The sequence below is a fragment of the Antedon bifida genome, chromosome 1 (genome assembly GCF_963402885.1).
Source record: "Antedon bifida chromosome 1, ecAntBifi1.1, whole genome shotgun sequence".
Classification (NCBI taxonomy): domain Eukaryota; kingdom Metazoa; phylum Echinodermata; class Crinoidea; order Comatulida; family Antedonidae; genus Antedon; species Antedon bifida.
In genome coordinates, this window is record NC_136226.1 from 23,020,365 (window position 1) to 23,044,652 (window position 24,288).

The 24,288-nt window shown below is 33.1% G+C and overlaps 2 protein-coding genes across 3 annotated transcripts; one reads left to right on the top strand and one right to left on the bottom strand.

The window, feature by feature from the left end:
* Positions 1-156: 156 nt before the first annotated feature.
* LOC144845909 (ribulose-phosphate 3-epimerase-like) lies at positions 157-12,041 on the top strand. Of its 2 annotated transcripts, none has more exons than XM_078703421.1 (8): positions 157-295; positions 1,917-2,071; positions 5,892-5,968; positions 6,508-6,539; positions 7,459-7,566; positions 8,884-9,018; positions 10,621-10,707; positions 11,065-12,041. In XM_078703421.1, the coding sequence occupies exons 2-8, from the start codon at positions 1,938-1,940 to the stop codon at positions 11,185-11,187; spliced, it is 696 nt and encodes a 231-aa protein (XP_078559547.1). In that variant the 5' UTR covers positions 157-295; positions 1,917-1,937; the 3' UTR covers positions 11,188-12,041. The 2 variants fall into 2 exon arrangements, with proteins under 2 accessions (XP_078559547.1, XP_078559555.1); XM_078703429.1 differs by lacking the exon at positions 157-295 and adding an exon at positions 364-381.
* Positions 12,042-12,051: 10 nt separating this feature from the next.
* LOC144845880 (uncharacterized) lies at positions 12,052-23,645 on the bottom strand. Its single transcript, XM_078703364.1, has 4 exons — positions 22,936-23,645; positions 14,038-14,215; positions 13,364-13,603; positions 12,052-12,893 (listed from the first exon to the last, which is right to left on the bottom strand). The coding sequence occupies exons 1-4, from the start codon at positions 23,310-23,312 to the stop codon at positions 12,831-12,833; spliced, it is 858 nt and encodes a 285-aa protein (XP_078559490.1). The 5' UTR covers positions 23,313-23,645; the 3' UTR covers positions 12,052-12,830.
* Between the last annotated feature and the right edge of the window lie 643 nt (positions 23,646-24,288).

A 24,288-nucleotide genomic window follows, 5' to 3' on the forward strand; every position in this document is an offset into this window, starting at 1 on the left:
TTAAATACATTTTTTAAACAAAATATAACAGTAAAATAATTCCTTTTATTTTTTAAAGATTATTATTGGATTAATAGCAGTATACTTTTGCTCTAAAAATTATGGTCATTTGAAGTAATTTAGAACTTTTTTAATTTGCTAAGAGCTGACGACGTCCTGCAGTGAAGGGGTAAACGTACTGTGTACCAGGAAACCTTTTGGAGGACACACACATCCTATCTAGGCCTACTGTAAAAACTAAATGTTTAATATCCTTTTTCCCATGAAATAGCTTGTGTATACTACAGCTAGGATTGTAAGATATGATTTACTAATAATAATTATTTTTAACCAATAAAATAAGTGCATTCATGACTGGCTGCCTTTACTATTAACTAGCAGGTAGTGTACTACTTACTACTACTGTACTAAGCCTAGCTAGGTATAGGGCCTAGGCCTATCTATAGCCTATCATTATGATTGATATGATAGCTCTACTAACTACCTAGGTCGGCCTAGACTAGGTAGGTAGGTAGACATGGCCTAAGCCTAGCCAGGGCCTACAAACAGAGGTCAGATATAGAGCTAGCTGAGCCTTTGAAGTTGATATGTAGTGTGTTGCACCTGCCTTGTAGCTGATACCTGCCTAGCTATCTAGGCCTTGTATCTGTTATTTACCTCCGCCAAGAAGTTATGTAATGTATTATTTTCAGACCTGCTAGTGTTAAAAGATAGGAGAAAATTTTCAAAATCCAGCGAGCAATTAAACTGAAATTGCATTTTCTCGAGGACTGGCCTACTTGTCCAAAAAACTTTTGTAGAAGAGGCAATTAAGAGTTATAATTTGGAATTTTAAAACATAATTTGATTTAATGTACATGAGGTTTTTCGATACAAGTAGTTTTAAAAAACCTATTTCTTTTCAAATTCACCCGTTTTTGCCATTGCTGTTCTATCGGTCAGTCTAATTACCGAAAACAACCAAAAAAAAACGAAAATGAACCGAAAACAAACCTAAAACAAAATAAAATAATCTAAATACAGAAAACAAATTTGTATAATATTTTGTTTAATGTCGCCCTGTATTGATGGGTGTTTCTAAAGCTAAGACCACAACAGAGAGAAAACCGTGCGTGCAAAAGCCAAGGAAGACCCTACGAAATGGTAGTGTGCAAAAAATACAACTAGAAATCGTACAATCAATCAATGATAACATCGCATTTACTTACAGAATCTTACAGTCTTTCGATTTTTGATCCAGAAACCAACGCATTTACTCCTCACAATAATTGTGAATACGTTAATCCATAGTATAGAAACTAAATTGACTATGGTTAATCATGATCAATTTAATTATAGATTTTCAAAGATAATAATACAAAAATGATTTTTTTAAGAATATTGATAATATTAGGGACTATAAAGTATACTTAAAACAAGCTCACGATAAAGGATTCACAATAAAATCTATTCATTAAAATTACCGTAGTCGAGTAAATAACGTTTTTATCCTTAATCACTTCAGTATTCACTTCAGTGACAAAACGCAAAGTTAGGTAAAATCATGCTTTGTTTTTGAAAAGACTAAAAACGAAATGTGTTTTTGTAAGTAAATGTAGTCTACGGTGTATTTCATTGAATTTGTACGATTTTCAGTTGTATTTTGTGCACACTACCATTTCGTAGGGTCTTCCTTTTTCGTTGAAATTTTATGTAGGAGAATTTTACAGTAGGTGAAGGTATTACGTTCTAGCTTCAAATGCGACTGATATAAATCATTTAAATTTTGATTTTGTCAAAAAATGTTACATTTTTGTTTTGTTAGTAGTAGCCTATTAACTTTATTTTAAATAGGTGAACAAATTGATTGAGCTCTGCTCTTTTTGGTCTACATATTGTTAATATTAATATTCATGGGAACATTCTTTTTTTAATAGTTCTACTGTATATCTATAATCATGGCATGTAGTTCAGATTACACATGTAAGATTGGGCCATCTATATTGAACTCTGACCTGTCAATTCTTGCAAATGAATGCCAAAGGATGCTTGATAGTGGTGCAGACTACTTGCACTTGGACGTAATGGATGGGTAAATATTTATATTTGTCTATTGAAGTAATAATACTAATAATTTCTATTGAAAAACTATAAAAAAAATGTTTTTGTTTATAAACACAAATCATAATGCAGCCTAAACTTACAGTATTTACGATGACTGATGACCTGACTGTAGGACAGAATCTGGGACGATTTTGGCCCTGAGAAGATTCGGCCCTGAGACGATTCGGCCCTGAGAAGATTCGGCCCTGAGACGATTCGGCCCTGAGAAGATTCGGCCCTGAGACGATTCGGCCCTGAGAAGATTCGGCCCTGAGACGATTCGGCCCTGAGAAGATTCGGCCCTGAGACGATTCGGCCCTGAGACGATTCGGCCCTGAGAAGATTCGGCCCTGAGAAGATTCGGCCCTGAGACGATTCGGCCCTGAGACGATTCGGCCCACTTTTGGTGGGAAGATTCGTCCCATTTTTGGGCCGAACCATCCCACTTTGAAAGCCGAAACATCTCACTTTAGACCAAATTCATATTCATTTTTGTTGGTATTTATCATGTTTAACAATCCGTATTTTATTGATATGGACAATGTTGATATAATATATAAAATAAATTACGGTACTAAAAAAACGTAATTTTATATTCAATTTATTACTTCGAAAACTTTGGGTTTATTTTCATGCATTCACCAAGCGTCCAACAGAGGGTGTAACTTGTTTACATCATTCACGTGACTAAAAAATGATCATTTTCGAAAATGTTTTCAAATTGTTTGCTTTATTGCATCTTTATCACTAGTAGTACTAACCCATAGTCTCTTCTGAAAATAAAGTTTGGAGAAAAAGCTTATTTTATGCTTATAAAATGCATATCAAAACCGATAAATTTAAGTGTGCCGAATCGTCTCAGGCCGAATAGTCCCGGGCCGAATCGTCCCAGGCCGAATCATCCCGGGCCGAATCGTCCCGCTACCGTAGGACAGGCTACAAACTGTCATTTGTTGTCATCTGGACCTAGAAACCACAAAACTGTGTCTGTGGAATATAGGGAGGAATCAAATACCGATTTCCCACATGTGCACAATGAATTACATTAACTTGTTCTGCTATAATAGAGCATGAAGCTTATCACCCACCACCCATCCCTCATCACAGCTTGTACTTTAGGTATGCTTGTGATTGATGAATATGGGAGCATGAATGTTTGAAATCAAATTTGCGGACACTTACGAGAAAATCACACTTTGAATACTTACACAACCTAAGCATTGTAAGAGAAACCCCAAACGATTTTGGTCATATGTAAAAAAGAAACGCAAATCAACTTCTGAAACTAACTTTACTCATAACGGTAATGTTATTAATTCAAATGTTGAAGTTGCAAATGCTTTTGCTAACTTCTTTCATTCTAATTTTACCAAAGTCAATGACAGTTTTAGTCTAACCAATGAAACGGCTAAATATCAGCATAATGATATTATTTCTTCATCTCATATTAGTATTGATGATAACACAATTTTTAGAGCTCTGTTATCCTTAGATACAAATAAATCTCCTGGACCCGACGGGATTACTCCCAAAATGTTAAGTATGGCTGCCCCGATCATTTCTCCTATCCTGTGTAGGATCTTTAACTTATCTCTTGATCAGGGTAGAGTTCCTTTGGATTGGAAGCTAGCCAATGTCGTTCCGATATACAACTCTGATAACAGAAACGAAATATCGAATTATAGACCTATTTCACTTTTTCAGTCGTGGGTAAAGTACTTGAGCGCTTTGTGGCAGATTATCTCCTCCAACACTTGCAGCGTAATGGTTTTATTAGCCCTGTTCAACATGGATTTTATCCTGGTCGCTCATGTGTTACTCAAGCTACTTCTTTATACCATGAATGGGCTAAAACCCTTGATGTTGCCAATCCTCCTGTTATTGATGCTATTTTTCTGGACTGGGAAAAGGTGTTTGATCGCATCAGCCACCCTAAGCTACTTCAAAAACTTCATGATTTCGGAGTGTGTGGGCACATGCTAGGCTGGATAGATTCATTTCTTTCAGGTCAGCAGCAACATGTCCTCATTAATGGTCAGGTGTCCGAATGGAACAATGTCAATTCCGGGGTTCCACAGGGCTCTGTTTTGGGCCCCATCCTATTTAATGAGTTTGTTTTTGACCTTCCAATGTCTGTCACCTCCAAACTCAGGCAGTATGCCGACGATACAGTCATATTTGTTGATGTAGTTTCTCTCCAAAATGATTTAAATCACATTGATGAGTGGTGTGAAAACAATGCCATGAAGTTGAATGCCGCTAAGTGCAAGGTTCTTCATATTACACGTAGGAGAAATCCCATCCACAATTTTTATAGTATCCGTTCTGTATCTCAGTATTATTTTTGTAGTTAAGTGTTTTTATGGTCATATTGATTTTGACATTCACAATTATATTGATTTTAACCCTAGACACCCTGAAAAAGTTATTTTTAAACACAAATTTGCAAGAACCAATTGTCTAAAATACTTGTTATTCAATCAGTTTCCACGTATTTGGCAAAATATTCCTGACCCCATCAAAGACCGATTATTATTTAGCTTCAGCCAATTTAAAAATTCTCTTCATTCAACTATAACTGAACTTTAAATTGTACATTATCTTTGTGTAATTACAATTTATTACTTATAATTGTTTATAGCTCAATTTGTATTTGCCTTTTTTATTTTGAATTTTTACTATTTATGTTATACTGTAGTTTTCATATTTATAATCTTTTGATCTATATTTTATATATTTTAAAGTTAATGTGTGTTCAATTTATATGTGATTTATGTATGTGGTTTGGAGTATTGGAGAGCCACTTTGATAGTGCTTGCACTGTTGGCAATCCTCAGGGTACTCCATCCACACTTTGTTTGTTAATGTTGGTTTCTTTCTGTTTGTATACCTGGAAATTGAATAAATAAATAAATAAATCAACCCCACAAAAAAATAAAAAAATCTTCAGATGAATCAGAATTTTGACTATTTTTACTCGATAGAATTATTTTTTGTTAGAAAAATAAGATGTAGTTGGTGTCACTACCATTTTTTTTGGTGATTCATGAATTTCTGCCCAAATTTAAAACTAGCTTAAAGGCTAACTTACACAGACAAGAGGAACGGTAAGCGGAAAACAAAAAATAGGACTTTCTACACACAAAACTCAGATAGGTGGTTGAGAAAAAACAAGTTATAGATACATATTTTGCGCAGTTTTCTGCTACCGTTACTGATTGTCGTGTAAATAAACCTTAACAATAGCCATTATTTTTAGCCATGTTAAGAGGTCTGCAACTATCCTGCAATGATATGTAAATCATAATACTATACATACATTAATATCCAAATTAATTGGTCTGTCTGTCCTGTTCGAGTTCTTAATCGGCCTGGCAGAGTGTAATAAAATAACAAAAACAGCAAGAAAATCTTATTGTCTTCATGGTTTTATCACTACAAAATGTTTCTTATAGCTTAGCTATTTGGCTAAACCATGCATGGGAAATTCCAACAAATTGAAAAAATGAGTCACCAGGAAGTTGTACAACATACAGTACATCTTACGATATTCATGTAATAATTTTGATAGAAAATTGATTGAAGGTCTAGATGTTGTTGTTGACTTGACCAAAACAAATTTTCTATTGTTTAGCGACAATTTATTGTGAGGCGGGTTTAGCAAGATACAGTACAGTATGGCACTCACTCGCATAGTTCAAATAAATGTTATTCAAAAATTAGGTACAGTAATTGATTGATTTAAAAAATAAAATCAAATTTGATACTTGGTCGAAATCTTGTATTACTGTACTATGATTTTTTTTCAGACACTTTGTTCCTAACCTTACATTTGGTCACCCAGTTGTAAAGTGTCTACGTAAGAAAATTACAACTGCATTTTTTGGTATGTACAGTTTACTTACTGTTGGAAAAATCATTTTCAAAATAATGATATAAATCTTTCAACAACAAGAACAAGTGTTTCACACGTTCAGAGCTTGATCATTTTGTTACCGTATTTATATATATGCATGGAGTAAATGTGACAATCCATTTACATAATATACCCAAACAATGTTATACATAAACCAAGATTTTGGGAGTCTATTTTTTGTCGAAGAAATAGCCTATAGTAAATCAGACAAGATCCTGGTCCTCACAACTCTTAAGTGGATTCGGGAGGTGAATCACTATATTTCGAAAATTATAATGCAAAAGATAGCACATCAAATTAAGCTAGTGGAGCTGTAGCTTGGTGGTTAACATGCTTCAGCACTTCAAGTCACTATTTTTAGGCCCTAGATACCTTCTCCCTTCCCCACCCCTATTTCAAATTATTGTATCCGCCACTGAAACTACAAACTCATTATTCATCTCCTGTTTGTTGATGTTTAGCTGCTGTTACTCTTAAAGCCTAAGTCATTATGAACATCTTTCTTACAGACATGCATATGATGGTATCAAATCCAGAACAGGTAACTAAATTACAGTTAAGTTGAATTTACTTACAATGAGTATTTAGCAGAGTCCCATATTAACAGTCATCAATTGTCCAAGATGACTAAAGTTATACCGTAAAACCTTGAGCTTCTTTTTTAGGACTCTTTTCGAGATGGGCTACTTTTCGAGATTACTTTTGAAAACTGAAAAAGGGCTTCTTTTCGAAATAAATGCTGTAAATTTTGTGAATGGTGAAAACTACAATAATATGATTTTTTAGAGGTTCCCTGCCAATTTTACATATTTGCCAAGGAAATGGTAAAGAAAAGCACGATGCAACCAAAGTACCATTTTGACACAACAAATTGTAGCATAAATATTTTATACATTTACAATAGCCACCAAATTAAGAAATATCGGATAGCACTTTTATGCCTTTGCTATTCTCTATTTTCTCTTCATAAATGTACTATGAAAAGGATAGTCGCTGGTCTCTGTCGCCAATATCTTCACAAAAGGTGCTGCGATCTTGTATTTTGTGCTGGCCGTGAGTGATCAATGAAGTCATCATCAATTTTTGTGATGCAAAAAATAGCATGAATTTCTAAATACTAGTATTTTTATTCTATTGTAGGCACAATCTTTAGAAGTTTTTTTCTCAAATATCCACTTTCTACCTGGCAAAGAGATAAATATTTTTTATAAACTGGAATCGGCAGAAACATTTCTTCCAAAAAACACAACATAAATCCACCAGCTGATGTTTCCTTTCATTTCTATGACACCAAATCACTGAACATGTATAAAATAGATACACTGAATTGATTATATAGCTCTGACATACTGTATTATTACAATTTTGAATTCAAATAAGCGTCAGAAGCTATAAAACTGTTGAATTAACCAATACAGGTATCTCTATGAATTAACGTTTTTCTCAAATTAACGATATAGTGGATCCAAAATATGGCAGATGCTGGTGCTAATCAGTATACATTCCATATTGAGGCTACAGAGGATCCAGCAGGATGCATACGCAAAATCCGTGAAGCTAATATGAAGGTATGACCAACTTTTATTTGGAATGTATGACTGCTAACCTTATTTTACTTCATAGATTTTTCTTGATTTGATTAATCCTTGGACTGTCGTTTTCTTAATGTAATATTAGTTTCTCAACTGTATAGTGTATTCAAGTAGTAGTATTGTATATTTAAAGATGTATTGTCCCCCAAAAACATAAAAAATAAAGATTAATTAAATAAATTATTTTGTAGTTTCAATAAAGTTATTCACTTCCGTGCGACACGACATAGCTAGACCTAGCCTAGCCTAGCCTACTATGGTTAACTTATTGTAGATGAAGATTTTAAATATCATTTCCCAAAAAAATGTTTACTTGTTTGTTTGTTTATAAATCCCCATGGATATAGCTATGAAAAGGAAGTTAAATTTAGCAATAATAACTTAGTTAGTCCAGGGTGGTTATGCTCTTATTGTCAATTACAAAAGAAGATTTACATTTTTTGTTTGTTAATCCATGTCTGTTTGCTCACAATTGGCATCAGATCATGACAGGCTTTTTGTCAAGTCATCTTTTTGTGTTAAGGCCAATTTACACATACAAGCGGTAATGGTAATATTTTATCATAAACTACTGTATGTCATTAGGAGTCAAGTGTTGTTGGTGATGATGACACAGTTAACGTCAAAATATTGAATGCTATCATGATTGTGTGTATTTATACTTGGAGTATGTATTATACTGTACTTTGGTACACAGTTTAGCTTTATCTCATTGCAAGCTTAATGACTGATTCTCTTAATTATTGTAGTGGATTTATTTTAATAAAATTTAAAAAATATCCAATTGAATGAATTGATTGAATCATTTAAAACAATTTATTACATATAAAGTTTACAATATTTTATTTTTACTACTGTACATCTTTTCAATTCAATTTATTAAATGAAATATTTTACACAGTGCTTTTTATGTCATTTGTTTGTATAACTATATGTTACTTAATGTGTACGTAATGATGTGTTTTGCCTTTTTGTGAAAGCACCATTATTGTGCGCCACTATTATAAAAGTGAAGTTTCAAAATGCTGTATCAATCTGAAAAATAAAGGATTTTATGTTTTTGATAACCTATTTCATTTTAATGTAACTTTTTTGTTGAATAGAATTGATAGAATAAAAAAACTGATTTTTTGTAATTGACATTAAAAAAAAATTATCATTTGAATCCATCATGTAGTTTCAAAGCCTTTTGTACACATGTTAATGTAAATGTGCATTGTGGTAGGTTAGTCGTAAAATCCAAATCCAGTTCTGTTTTTCAAGTTTATAATGTTATTTGTAATCATTAATCAGGTTGGAATTGGTATCAAGCCAGGTACGTCAGTTGATGTGGTGATGCCGTATGTTGAGGACGTAGACATGATACTGGTGATGACAGTCGAACCTGGTTTTGGAGGACAGAAATTTATGGAAGATATGATGTCAAAGGTAACACCATTACAGCTGTTTCAATCTGCTCCATTGTTGAGTCATGTGTCATTTGATTGTCCAAATTGCCAATAGAAATGATCGGCAACTAAAACTGGTTAAGTCTCATATAAAAGATCTGCAGTGGTAGAATGGATGGTCTGGGTCAATAAAATTGGAAGCCCTTGGAAGGTTCTAGAGACATCTACCCCCTCCACAAACTACCCCAAACAAAACCAGGCTCCTGGAAAAATTGTTGTGTTCGAATATATGATAAAAACTTTGGCTTTAACCATGGTTAATATTATTATGTAATAAACAAGTGCCTTCAGTGAATATTACAAACTTCCTGAATAAAGGCTAAATAATGCTGTAAATAATGTTTAAAAAAACAGCCACATAGTAAGTACATGGAATTATATTATAATAGCTCTATGCATGGAGGAAACCTTCATGGTGAGTACATGTGTTTCAGTCCAATAAGCAATTCCATGACATTGTGAAGGGTCATATGAACAATAATATAGTACCAGCATTATGTTAAAGTGTAATGGCTGGCTTAGGAGAAAGTCAGTATGTAATTCCTTAGTACCTTAAGCAAACAAATAATTCTTTTATGTAATATACTTAATAATGGTCCTACTAAACTCAAAGTAGCACACGTACCTAGAGTACTGTAGGACGCAATTCACTAGTACTCTCAAAGGGAGTAATCAAGAGGGTTAAGTTATGTAGGAGTAAGGTGATTATTTAGGGGTTGCACAGCATTGTGTGGAGTGTATGTGTTTAGTAGGATGCCTTAATAATAATCATAACATTCCATATTATTGAAGATTCTTTGGTTCAATCATTCGACCATGACACAAGTTACTACAGTATTAGTATTAGAGTACTTGTTTTTGTGTTTAATGAGTTTATCCGTTGCTCGCAACTAGGAGGATATCCTGTGTTACATCCCTTGTTTACTGTTAGAAATAAAGTATTTATGAATGAATTTTAGATTAGCTAACTTCCTTTCATACGAGATATTACACAACACTATGTTCTCTTTTGTTCTTTTGCACATAGTCCTGTCCTTTTAAATGGAATGGGTCAATGTGGGTGGTGGGCTAATACCTGGATCAACAAATATACAAACACTGTTCTAATTCCATAGTATAAAAATGACTCCAAATATCTATCTTTATTTGATCATCAGGAATGAACAATATTTCCAAAAGCAAACAATAACTACAGTATTATGCATAAGTATGTAAATGAGATATAAACAATTAGCCATAGAGGGTGTTGTAAAGAAAATCGTCGAAGTAAAAGTTCAATTCTGTATGAACAATTTTGGGGTGGGCTTATACCTGAACCAAGAAATATCCCAGTACTGTTCTTTAATTGTGTATGAAAAGTACTCACATTTTTGGGCTATCTGGATGACCAACAAAATATCCAAGAACTGTTGTGGGCGAAAAGATGCTTTGGACCAACTACTGTACAGTTCTATACTCAGTGAAGCTATATTTTGATTCTAGTTAGCTGATAATACTACCTAAGCCATAGTAACATTCAATTTCTCATCATTGAAAGACCTGAAATTAAGTTATGGCACAGTACTGTCTTGATATTTTATAGGTGCGAGCATTACGGGAAAGATTCAGATCGCTAGATATAGAAGTGGATGGTGGAATTGGCCCTGCTACTATAGGCAAAGCTGCTGAGGTGAGTTTGCATTCACATTCAACCAGGTTTTATATAGGCCTAACTGAGAACTTATTTTGAATGTGTATGTCAAGCAGGGCATAAATACAATAGTGACCACATGTGACCCAGTAAGACAAATTCAATGCGGATATTTTCCCATCTGCATTAATAATTGTCTGTAATAATAATAAATGGGGCTTATTGCCCTATGCAAAGTCGCAGTGCACTAACAAAGAAATCAAAAGTGGAAAACTAAGAAAAAAAATAGTTAAAAAGATGAGTTTTCAGATCGATTTGAATGACTTTTTCTTTAGTTTCAACTGTTTTCTTCTTTCATGAAAATTCTTCAGTTGTCCATTTAAACATTTCTTGTAGGCTGGTGCAAATATGATAGTTTCCGGAAGTGCCGTCGTTGGCAGTGATGACCCAAGGCGTGTCATAAACCAAATGAGAAACTGTGTTCAGGATGTAATCCAACGATCGCAGCTTGAAAGATGAAGTATTTAAAGCTGTTGATAAGCAACAGTAGGTTGATAATGAAAACCATTAATACAACAGGTAAAGCCATAGTGTTTAATTTTGATGTAATACTGTAGGTCAACACACCTTAAAAATATTACAGAGGCTCCACATTTCACATGAGCAGTACTAAGTATTAAGTTCTGTCTACACTATCAAACTTTATGTGACATAAAAATATGATGTGATGGGCATAATGATGTCATATCACTACCATATTTGGGATATCACTATCATATTTGGGCACATCACACTTTTTTTGTCAAATTCGTTTGATATTGTAGACAGTGCTTTAGTTTGGGTTAAAAGGTATAATGTTTCAATAATGTTTCAACCCACATAGTGAGAAAATTATTGTCTTTAGACATTCAAAAGCTGGGAAAATCGGCCAATTTTCATATTTACAGTAGAACCGCCGCTTTGGGACACCCTCTTGTGAAAAGAATGAAAAATAACAAACAATTAGTATTGACCATCATTGATGTTATACTGTATATTAGTGACTATATAATTTCTGGCTTCAACAAATACAAAGAGTTCATTTGATGCTTTGCTTTGTTCAGCAATGGCTTTATTTGTTGTAAAACAAACATGAAATCTCTTTAATATTAGTTTAATGATGTTAAAAAAGTCACTTTTTGTTGAGTAGTGAAATAATAATGTATACTAAGATATTGCCAACAACAATGTACTGTATTTATTTTTATTTTTTGTAACTTACCTGTTCCTTAAAAAATAAACACATTCCATGTTTTGTAATGTTTAAGTAGAAAGATGGGCCTAAATATTTAAAAATACAGTATTTTTAATTAATAAAAAAACCTTGTAAACAGTATTGTCTTTAAATTAAGCGAATATATATATATATATATATATATATATATACAAAATTACTGAGACTACTTGCCAAAAGGACAGTAGAATATGATAACAAAATCATTCTTAATTACAAGCTAAAGCGATGTAATTTGTCCAATCACGACGTGATGGATCATCCGAACTGTCACTTGTGATTCGTCAAATCACTTGTGTTGTGCCTACGTTATTGTGTTGTGTCCAATTCGGAAACAATTTGTGTTAAACAAATCGTACACTTACAGACATTAACCATAACATTTATGTTTCAAGTCATGCTATACCAGTGTCCAATGTGTCTTCTTACTGCCCGATCATACTAGAACTTCTTTGGGCAACTAAAATCTACAGTTAACTATAATAATATAACAATGTATTCATTAGAGCAAATTCCATATATACATTTTCAAATGATGCTCTCACATTTCTACCTCGGTTATTTTGATGATGCAGCCAGTATATCAGCGCAGTTGATGCTTTGACCCAACCAGGTACCCATTTGTACACCTGTGTGGAGAGAGGCAAGCACAAGTGTCTTGCCTAAGGAAACATGCAACGTGACAAGCATGCATTGAACTCGACTAGCCCAAATAAAACACTGATAAAATAGAGCACCACTACATAGTTGCTTCCTCACAGCCTTGCGGGCACAAACTAAGCGGTCAGCTTGGTCCTAATAAGCCTAGTATGGAGGGCAATTCGGGTCAAGTTGACTGATTTCCGCTGGTGCAATTGATCATCAATTCAAGTAAAAATGACTCAAACTCTCAGAACATATTATTCACTTCAATACCAGCCTGCATTAACTTTAGTGCCGTTTCCTCAGACACCTAATATAAAGAAAAAATACACATGATCAAATACTAAGTAAACAATAATCACAACATGAATTTCAGCAACTTAGTGAGTAAGTTTGAGAATTTTCATTTCTTAGAATGAAATTTCACCAAAATCGTTTCTCTTTTATGTCGGTTTGACATTTTCATTGCTGTTAAGCCTCTTCTTAGAGAAAAGCTTGTCCTCATATTCATTGAATAAATTATTTTGTTAAATAAAAAGATTGGGACGACTTTTGGACAAGATATTTTCAGTTCGTAGATATATCAGTCTTAATAATTGTCCCCCAAAAACATGAAAAATGAAGATAATGATTTCGCAGTTTTAATAAAGTTTAAAGTAAATTTTCAAAATAATTTTTGGTTGAACTGAACTATTATGCGACATTAAAATGGCATATTCAACAAAAACATTTAACACATTTCTTTTTGAGGGGGAAAATATATCTTTAATCATTGCATACCTTTGAGCATCCTTTTATACGAAGTGATTTCAAAGATCCAAATTGTTTCAACTGTGCCAGTTGTAACATACTATCATTAGTTAATGTAAAACAATAGCTAACATCCAATTCCTCTAGTGACTTTGAATGCTTAGCTAACTCATTCACACCAATGTCTGTAACACTGTATATACTGCTTAAATATAGCTCCTTTATGTTCTTGCAGTGCCTTGCTATTTCAATAAGAGCATTATCGGTAATCTGAAAAATTTAATCATATTACACAATATAAAATACTTTACGTACAAGACGGTTATTGACAGAGCAATGTTTCAGAATTATACTGTACTACTGTTGACCCTATCATGTCAAATAAGACTATATCTTATGTAATCTATAAGATACAAAAGATCCCAAATTCTTTTTTACTATTAGAAATGAATCCTTTCGAACCACCATTCCAAGGGTGTCTGGCATTAGGATTTGACTATATTTTCCTATCATCTGGCTTAGATGGATCATATTTCCTCTTAAATTTCATAGAAAATAATAAATATAATGTATTATAACAGGTTAATTTCTGCACTTTTAAATAAAATTTTGTTCAAACTGTATGTATGCTCACTTTAACAATTGACACTCCAGAATAATAACAATATAGGACTAACTAAAATAAGTAATTCTAGTAACCTTACATTATAACAACTACTCAAGTCTAATTCTTGTATATTATGGCATCTTGTCACCAGTTTAGTGATTGCTGAGTCCGTCAGTTTACCACACTTACTAGCTGCAAACACCTCAAGGTTTCGACATGAAGATGCAATTGAAGACAGACTACATTCTGTTACTGCTTTCCAACATACACTTAGTCTGGTAAAAAAGCAAATAAGGAAGCTAATTTAATAATTACTTCAAAGTAGCTTTGCGCCAGAGAGCCAAGTTAATTGGTCAGATGTTTGCCCTACTCTGACGTAATCGTACTGTATACTAAGTACATTTGATAATACAAAGTAAGCGCAAGGCAAGTATTTGACTAATCACAATCAATCGATTTGTCATTGTTAAGCTCACTTGCATGCACTTACATCATTGCATTGCAGGAGAACCAAACTTTAGTATAAAGTACAAACTTTAGTATTTAGTTTAGTACAACTACATTAGAGTAGGGCAAACATCTGACCAATTAAGGAATTTATAGTTCAAGTGAATGTGGGTCTATAGAGGGACCAATCCAAATTCCGAGTTTCTATATACTGAGAGTGGTGTGATCCTTTATAATCATTTACTATACATGCATTTATTAATTTTGTTGACAAGAGTTGAACTTGGTAGCAACATTTATAAAGCTCAGGGTTGAAATGGAGTTAGGAAAATACATACAGAGCAACCCTCCCCCAGAAAACATTTATTTTCCTCTTCACCTTTCAAAGGCAGGTAGGGAAATTCATCTTTAGAGGTGAACTAATGTGTTATTAGTAATATTAGAGACATATTACAGTAAATCATGATCTTATTATCATATAGTAATGATTTCAAGTGGCTCTAATTATATAAAGTATGAAATAGATTTCATAATTTTCTCCGAGATTAGAAGGATAACTGAATTTTAATGTATTATGTTATGGTTTTTTTTGCAATATGATATAACAACTAGATTTGAACTCGTCACTACGGACGAGTTAGGTTATCCGCAGCGCAAAAGCCACGTGCACGTCATACGTTAGAATATTGTGCGCAGAAAAACGATTATGCCATTGAAAAAATGTTAGTGCGCTCTCTATTTTGTGTCACGTCTAAGTATATACGGTATAACACAATGTACTGTATACGTACTACATACAGTGCAGAATAGGTGAAAATAAGTGACCACAGTTTTTAACGCTTTTGAACATGATGACGTCATCACAATTTTAAAAATGGTGAATCATGCGAAAGATAATTGATTGACCTAGACAATATAAAAAAATTGAGGGAAATGGAATACGGAAAAGTAGAGATGCGCTCTATTAAATTTTACGAGCTATGACGAAAGAGAAAAAAATCCTATATTTTATATTCGGGTGGCCATACGATGACGTCACAATGTCCGGTTAGCCATATTAATGCATGATTCGAGAAATACAACTCATCTACTTCCAGAATATGTAATTTTAAAAAAGTTCACCTCGTAGTTTAGAATTTATGACTGTTTAAAAAAGAGCATAATTTTGACCTATTTTTGAACTTTTTCATAAAAAACGCGCGCAAATTGTCCAATTCGACGTGCTCGTGTGACGTAATTTTAGGTCGAAATTGTTTAAAAGTTGGTAAACTTACTAGAAAAGGCTGGAAAAACAAAAATCAAGCAAAACAATTTGTTTTTGCGCGCATAAAAAAATTGCACGCGCCTGGGAATTTTTTAAATGCTCAAAATGACATGAAACGCGTAGAAAATTGATTAGAAGTTAATTTTTCGCATTTTGAAATTTTAAATGCACGTGCGAGCGTAACTTTCTGCGCAACCTGCCATTTTTAATCCATAGAAAGTTTGCGCTTGATATGACTTAAATTGTCACCAAGTTTCAATACAAAATGACTTTTGGTTTTTAATCTATGATCAATCATTGAAAATCATAAAATCGTGCGTAACTTACGCTGCGCGACTCGAAAATCAAGAAACAAAGTTTCTTGCACATCTACAGATATAGGTCAATTTTATGACAAAGTTATACAATCTTATGTTTGCCAGAATTAGAGATACGCTGCGAACAAAATTCGTAGAAAGAAAGAAGAATATAGAAAACTAGATTTGAACTCGTCACTTCGACAAGTTCGGGTTATCCGCGCAAATGCAACATGCACATACTTTAAACTATATGAACTTCGTCAATTATTATACCATCCTATGACATGAATGAAGTATGTTTACAGTGCTGAATTGTACCTATTTTGTAGCATACAGCATATTACAGTATTTACAGAATACACTGTATGTTATATACAGTGTAGCATAGACGAAATTACGAGACCCATCTTTTAAATCCAATTATTAACACGATGATGTCATCAAATTGACATATAAGGAAAACAATTTTAGAAGATAATTATCTAAATAATTACATTAATACAAATTTGAAGAATTTTGAAAACGTAAAAGAAAGATGCGCTCTCATTTAAACGCAATGAACTTTTACGCAAGAGATGAAAATATGACTTTTTGAATTCAAAAAAGAATTCTGACGAGCTATAACAGATTGAAATTTACTGTAAAAATGAAAATAAGTGACCCATGTTATTTACATGTTTAGACATGATGACGTCATAAAAATTAAAATATTTGTAACTTATGCCAAAGATAGTTGATTGACATAGACAATATTAAAATCTTGGGGGAAATGGAATACGTATAAGCGAGATGCGCACTATTTAATGTGATGAGCAATAACGAAAGAGTAAAAAATTCTATATTTTACATTCGTGTGGCCATACGATGACGTCATAACATCCGAGGGGTAAAGATTCTGCATGAATTCATATCTACAACATATCTGCTTACATATTAAATTAAAAAAATTGGGGGTCATGGATGATCCTGAGGAGCTATAATAGATTAAAAATAGGCATAATTTTGACAATATGTTGTCACTTTTGCAACTAAAACGCGCGCAAATGGTCTAAATCAACGTGTTCGTATGACGTCATTTTAATTTGAAATGATGTCAATCTTTCTTAAAATGACTAGGAAAGGCTGTAAAATCATAATTCAAGAGAAGAACATATGATTTTCATGCTCCGTGCGCACCTTACGCGCAATTTTTTTCGCGCGCGTGGGAATTTTTGACATGCTCAAAATGTCATGATCAGCGTAGAAAGTTGATTAGAAATTAATTTTGCGCATTTTGAAATTTTAAATGCGTGTGCGCACGTAACTTCTTGTGAAACATGCCATTTTTAATCCATAGAAAGTTCGCCCTTGATATGAATTAAATTTTCACCAAGTGTCAATACAAAATGACTTTTGGTTTATAATCTATGATCAATCATTAAAATTCATAAAATCGCGCGTAGCTTACGCTACGCGACTCTAACGTCATATAACAAAGTTTCCTGCACATCTACAGCTACAGGTCAATCTTATGACAAAATTATACAAAGTTATGTCTACAAAAATTTGAGATATAGCTGCAACAAAAATCCGGGAAAGAAAGAAGAATAAAGATGAACTAGATTTGAACTCGTCACTTTGACGAGTTCGGGTTATCCGCGCAAACGCAACATGCACATACTTTAAACTATGAACCTCGACAATTATTATGCCATCCTATGACATGAAATAAATATGTTTAAAGTGCTGAATTGTACCTAATATGTAGCATACAGCATATTACAGTATTTACAGAATACACTGTATATGTTATATACAGTGTAGCATAGACGAAATTACGAGACCCATCTTTTAAATCCAATTATTAACACGATGACGTCATCAAATTGACATATAAAATAACAATTTTAGAAGATAATTATCTAATTAATTACATTGATACAAATTTGAAAAATGTTGGGCACGTAAAAGTGAGATCCGCTCTCGTTTAAACGCAATGAACTTTTACGCAAGAGATGTAAATGTGACTTTTTGAATTCAACTGGCCATATGATGACGTCACAACATCTAATTGGCAAAATATTCACATGAATTTGTATCTACAATCCAATAGCTTCCATAAAACGTTTTAATCATGATTATCACTTTTTATTCTGACGAGCTATAACAGATTGAAATTTACTGTAAAGATGAAAATAAGTGACCCACGTTATTTACGTTTTTAGACATGATGACGTTATAAAAATTAAAATATTTTTAATTCATGCGAAAGATAGTTGATTGACATAGACAATATTAAAATTTCGGGGGAAATTGAATACGTATAAGCGAGATGCGCTTTGTTGAATGTGATGAGCAATAACGAAAGAGTAAAAAATCCTATATTTTACATTCGTGTGGCCATACGATGACGTCATAACATCCGAGTGGTGAAGGTTCTGCATGAATTCATATCTACAACATATCTCCTTACATATTAAATTAAAAAAATTGGGGGTCGTGGATGATCCTGAGGAGCTATAATAGATTAAAAATAGGCATAATTTTGACAATATTTTGTCACTTTTGCAACCAAAACGCGCGCAAATGGTCTAAATCAACGTGTTGGTATGACGTCATTTTAATTTGAAATGATGTCAATCTTTTTTAAAATGAATAGAAAAAACTGTAAAATCATAATTCAAGAAAAAAACACATGATTTTCATGCTCCGTGCGCACCTTACGCGTAATTTTTTTCGCGCGCGTGGGAATTTTTGACATGCTCAAAATGTCATGATCAGCGTAGAAAGTTGATTAGAAATTAATTTTGCGCATTTTGAAATTTTAAATGCGCGTGCGCGCGTAACTTCTTGTGAAACATTCCATTTTTAATCCATAGAAAGTTCGTTCTTGATATGACTTAAATTTTCACCAAGTGTCAATACAAAATGACTTTTGGTTTATAATCTATGATCAATCATTGAAATTCATAAAATCGCGCGTAACTTACGCTGCGCGACTCTAACGTCATATAACGAAGTTTCTTGCACATCTACAGCTACAGGTCAATCTTTTGACAAAGTTATACAATCTTATGTTGACAAGGATGAGAGATATGCATGCAACAAAATTCCGGGAAAGAAAGAAGAACAAAGAAGATGAAACTAGATTTGAACTCGACACTTTGACGAGTTCGGGTTATCCGCGCAAACGCAACATGCACATACTTTAAACTATATGAACCTCGACAATTATTATGCCATCCTATGACATGAAATATATATGTTTACAGTGCTGAATTGTACCCATTTTGTAGCATACATCATATTACAGTATTTACAGAATACACTGTATATGTTATATACAGTGTAGCATAGACGAAATTACTAGACCCATCTTTTAAATCCAATTATTAACACGATGACATCATCAAATTAACATTTAAAATAACAATTTTAGAAGATAATTATCTAATTAATTACATTAATACAAATTTGAAGAATTTTGGGCACGTAAAAGTGAGATGCGTTCTCGTTTAAACGCAATGAACTTTTACGCAAGAGATGAAAATATGACTTTTTGAATTCAACTGGCCTTATGACGTCGTCATGACATCTGATTGGTAAAATATTCACATGAATTCGTATCTACAATCCAATAGCTTTCAGAAAACGTTTTAATCATGATTATCACTTTTTATTCTGACGAGCTATAACAGATTGAAATTTACTGTAAAGATGAAATTAAGTGACCCACGTTATTTACATTTTTAGACATGATGACGTTATAAAAATTAAAATATTTTTAACTCATACAAAAGATAGTTGATTGTCCTAGACAGTATTAAAATATTGGAGGAAATGGAATTCGTATAAGCGAGATGCGCTCTATTTAATGTGATGAGCAATAACGAAAGAGTAAAAAATCCTATATTTTACATTCGTGTGCCCATACGATGACGTCATAACATCCGAGGGGTAAAGATTCTGCATGAATTCATATCTACAACATATCTGCTTGCATATTAAATTAAAAAAATTGGGGGTCGTGGATGATCCTGAAGAGCTATAATAGATTCAAAATAGACATAATTTTGACAATATTTTGTCACTTTTTCAACTAAAATGCACACAAATGGTCTAAATCAACATGTTTGTATGACGTCATTTTAATTTGAAATGATGTCAATCTTTTTTAAAATGACTAGGTAAGGCTGTAAAATCATAATTCAAGAGAAAAACACATGATTTTCATGCTCCGTGCGCACCTTACGCGTAAATTTTTTCGCGCGCGTGGGAATTTTTGACATGCTCAAAATGTCATGATCAGCGTAGAAAGTTGATTAGAAATTAATTTTGCGCATTTTGAAATTTTAAATGCGCGTGCGCGCGTAACTTCTTGTGAAACATGCTATTTTTAATCCATAGAAAGTTTGCCCTTGATATGACTTAAATTTTCACCAAGTGTCAATACAAAATGACTTTTGGTTTATAATCTATGACCAATCATTGAAATTCATAAAATCGCGCGTAACTTGCGCTACGCGACTCTAACGTCATATAACAAAGTTTCCTGCACATCTACAGCTACAGGTCAATCTTATGACAAAGTTATACAATCTTATGTTGACAAGGATGACAGATATGCGTGCAACAAAATTCCGGGAAAGAAAGAAGAACAAAGAAGATGAAAAAAAAAAAAGATATTTACAATAACAAGGGTTATCCGCAAAACCTTACGGTTGCGGATAACCAACTAGATTTGAACTCGTCACTTTGACGAGTTCGGGTTATCCGCGCAAACGCAACATGCACATACTTTAAACTATGAACCTCAACAATTATTATGCCATCCTATGACATGAAATAAATATGTTTAAAGTGCTGAATTGTACCTAATATGTAGCATACAGCATATTACAGTATTTACAGAATACACTGTATATGTTATATACAGTGTAGCATAGACGAAATTACGAGACCCATCTTTTAAATCCAATTATTAACACGATGACGTCATCAAATTGACATATAAAATAACAATTTTAGAAGATAATTATCTAATTAATTACATTAATACAAATTTGAAAAATGTTGGGCACTTAAAAGTGAGATGCGCTCTCGTTTAAACCATGGAGAAATAAGTTAGGACTAACTTATTTCTCCATGTTTAAACGCAATGAACTTTTACGCAAGAGATGTAAATGTGACTTTTTGAATTCAACTGGCCATATGATGACGTCACAACATCTGATTGGCAAAATATTTACATGAATTCGTATCTAAAATCCAATAGCTTCCAGAAAACGTTTTAATCATGATTATCACTTTTTATTCTGACGAGCTATAACAGATTGAAATTTACTGTAAAGATGAAAATAGGTGACCCACGTTATTTACATTTTTAGACATGATGACGTCATAAAAATTAAAATATTTTTAACTCATGCGAAAGATAGTTGATTGACCTAGACAGTATTAAAATATCTGAGGAAATGGAATACGTATATGCGAGATGCGCTCTATTTAATGTGATGAGCAATAACGAAAGAGTAAAAAATTCTATATTTTACATTCGTGTGGCAATACGAGGACGTCATAACATCCGAGTGGTAAAGATTCTGCATAAATTTATATCTACACCATATCTGCTTACATATTAAATTAAAAAAATTGGGGGTCGTGGATGATCCTGAGGAGCTATAATAGATTAAAAATAGGCAAAATTTTGACAATATTTTGTCACTTTTGCAACTAAAACGCGCGCAAATGGTCTAAATTAACGTGTTCGTATGACGTCATTTTAATTTGAAATGATGTCAATCTTTTTTTAAATGACTAGGAAAGGCTAGAAAATCACAATTCAAGAGAAAAACACATGATTTTCATGCTCCGTGCGCATCTTACGTGTATTTTTTTTTTCGCGCGCGAGGGAATTTTTGACATGCTTAAAATGTCATGATCAGCGCAGAAAGTTGATTAGAAATTATTTTTGCGCATTTTGAAACTTTAAATGCGCGTGCGCGCGTAACTTCTTGTAAAACATGCCATTTTTAATCCATAGAAAGTTTGCCCTTGATATGACTTTAATTTTCACCAAGTGTCAATACAAAATGACTTTTATTTTTTATCCTATGATCAATCATTGAAATTCATAAAATCGCGCGTAAGTCACTTTGCGCAACTCTGACGTCATTCAAAATATGGAGGTGCACAACTTCAGGTAAATGTCCATATAATGACAAAGTTATGTCTACAAACATTTGAGATATAGCTGCAACAAAAATCCGGGAAAGAAAGAAGAATAAAGATGAAGAAAAAGAAACGTGACAATAACAAGGGTTATCCGCAACTAAGTTGCGGATAACCAAAAAAAAAAAGATATTTACAATCACAAGGGTTATCCGCAACTTCTAAGTTGCGGATAACCAAAAAAAAAAAGATATTTACATTAACAAGGGTTATCCGCAAAATCTTACGGTTGCGGATAACCAAAAAAAAAAAAAAAAAAAAAAAAAAAAGATCCTGACAATAACAAGGGGTTATCCGCCAAGTGCGGATAACCAAAAATGCTCAAACACAAGCGAATTAAGATATGTAAGCCTTTGTACAACCATCTGTGGTCATAATTTATTGATTTTTCCCCCCTTACCTATCACACTAAGACGGTGTTCAACTAAAAAACTATCGCCTCCAGTTTTTTTTACTTCACATGTGGGCATGTATGGTTAAATATTTATAATATTTGTTAGAGAAGAATAAGGATTTTACTGAGTAATTTGAACTTACTATATCCTGACTGATAAAAAAGTGCTTATTTTAAAAAAGTGTATTAATGACTGTTATGCACAATTTGAACGATTTGCGAAATTTTAAATTGTACACAAAAGCCAAATAATTTGGAAACATATGGAAAAATTATAGATCGATAATTATTGGAATATATGATCAATAAAAATTCTTTGTCTACACCCTGGCCTTTAACGTAATTTTATACTGCTGCTTAGTGGATTGTAATATAATTAACCTTAAATATCTGAGACATCGTGTATGTCGTATTATTGATATCAGATGATCCTCTTCTATCAAGTAACTCCAAGGTGTAAGATCGAGTTCTTTTAACTGCGAAAAATATGCATGTATCAAACATTTCCATCTCTTGCACACCGCTTTACAGATACAAACTTCCATCAAGTCCAGTAAAGGTAGAATATTAAAAATCATTATCTCATCCGGCAAGGTTAAAAATACATTTTTTGAAGTTTCAATCTTTTTGGGATCTGGAGCTATGTTTCCTTCATCATTTTCTGCATTCTTACACAATTTTTTAATATCATTACCGCCAGAATTTTCCAAATTATATGAAATCAAAGGTCCATCTTTTTCCTTCATTTTGGTTGACATTGTTATTGTGAATTCTAGTAGCAGTCTTGGCCTACCTACTAATTTATTCCGACCTTGTTTGTAACTTTTTATTTAGATTAGTGGAATTGTCCATCATCTCACGCTGTGTAGGTATAGTATAATAGTGGGATCGCATGTACTGGGTGTTGTTTAAATATTTATTACAATTCAGTAAGTAAAATACTGTAAAATATTCACCACTACTGCACTCTCAGACCCAGCATATATTAGGCCTAGACTTTTGCTGGCAGCTGGGCTTTGTCTAGCTAGCTCTGCTCTGCTGCTGTATTTTGTTGGTAGGCCTAGTAGTTAGGCTAGTGATGGGCCTAAATAAAATGCTAAGTTTGGTTAGGCCTAGGCCTACTGTCAATGTATAATTTAACCGATTCAATAAACATTTGATTTACAATTTGATGTGTCAAAATCTACTGTATGTGTTAAATTATATCTAGAAATATAGTAGTACTTCCACCTGCATGCTCCCCTCTGTTGTTGTTTTGTTGATGTGATGATTAAAAAAACACGTTCTTATTTCGTTTATTATAGGGCTCCCTCTATTGACACAAGTAGTCAATATCAAATATCTTATTATATAATAAGTTATATAAGAAATTTATCTTTGGTCAATATACAGTACCAAACTGCTCTCAGCAGCAATAAAGCTCTCAGCAAAAGAAGAACAAAGTCCCAATTACCCCGGGCCTCTCAAACTAGTTCTAATTGTTTACTTGCTAATCTTAACAATTCCTGTAGATGTATTTATTCTCAATTCTCGGATGCAAACCTATATGACGTCGGACCTAAGTTCCATGACACTCATCGCATTTTACCGGATTTCTAGTGTATATATTTTCATTTAAAAAAAACAAAAACAGATGGACAAGGAGGAATGGCGATGATACCGTAAAACCTCGAATAAACTTAAGCCCTGCCGCATAAGCTTCTTTTGGGTTTGCTTCTTCATATAGGGTTCTTT

Excerpts from the sequence above, each read along its gene's own strand:
- LOC144845909 (XM_078703421.1), top strand. The coding sequence starts at position 1,938 with ATGGCATGTAGTTCAGATTACACATGTAAGATTGGGCCATCTATATTG. Across the intron at positions 5,969-6,507 it reads AATTACAACTGCATTTTTTG|ACATGCATATGATGGTATCA; the intron begins GTATGTACAGTT and ends TCTTTCTTACAG. Across the intron at positions 7,567-8,883 it reads TCCGTGAAGCTAATATGAAG|GTTGGAATTGGTATCAAGCC; the intron begins GTATGACCAACT and ends ATCATTAATCAG.
- LOC144845880 (XM_078703364.1), bottom strand. The coding sequence starts at position 23,312 with ATGTCAACCAAAATGAAGGAAAAAGATGGACCTTTGATTTCATATAAT. Across the intron at positions 14,216-22,935 it reads CGATGTCTCAGATATTTAAG|ACTAAGTGTATGTTGGAAAG; the intron begins GTTAATTATATT and ends CTTTTTTACCAG. Across the intron at positions 13,604-14,037 it reads ACTTGAGTAGTTGTTATAAT|ATTACCGATAATGCTCTTAT; the intron begins GTAAGGTTACTA and ends TAAATTTTTCAG.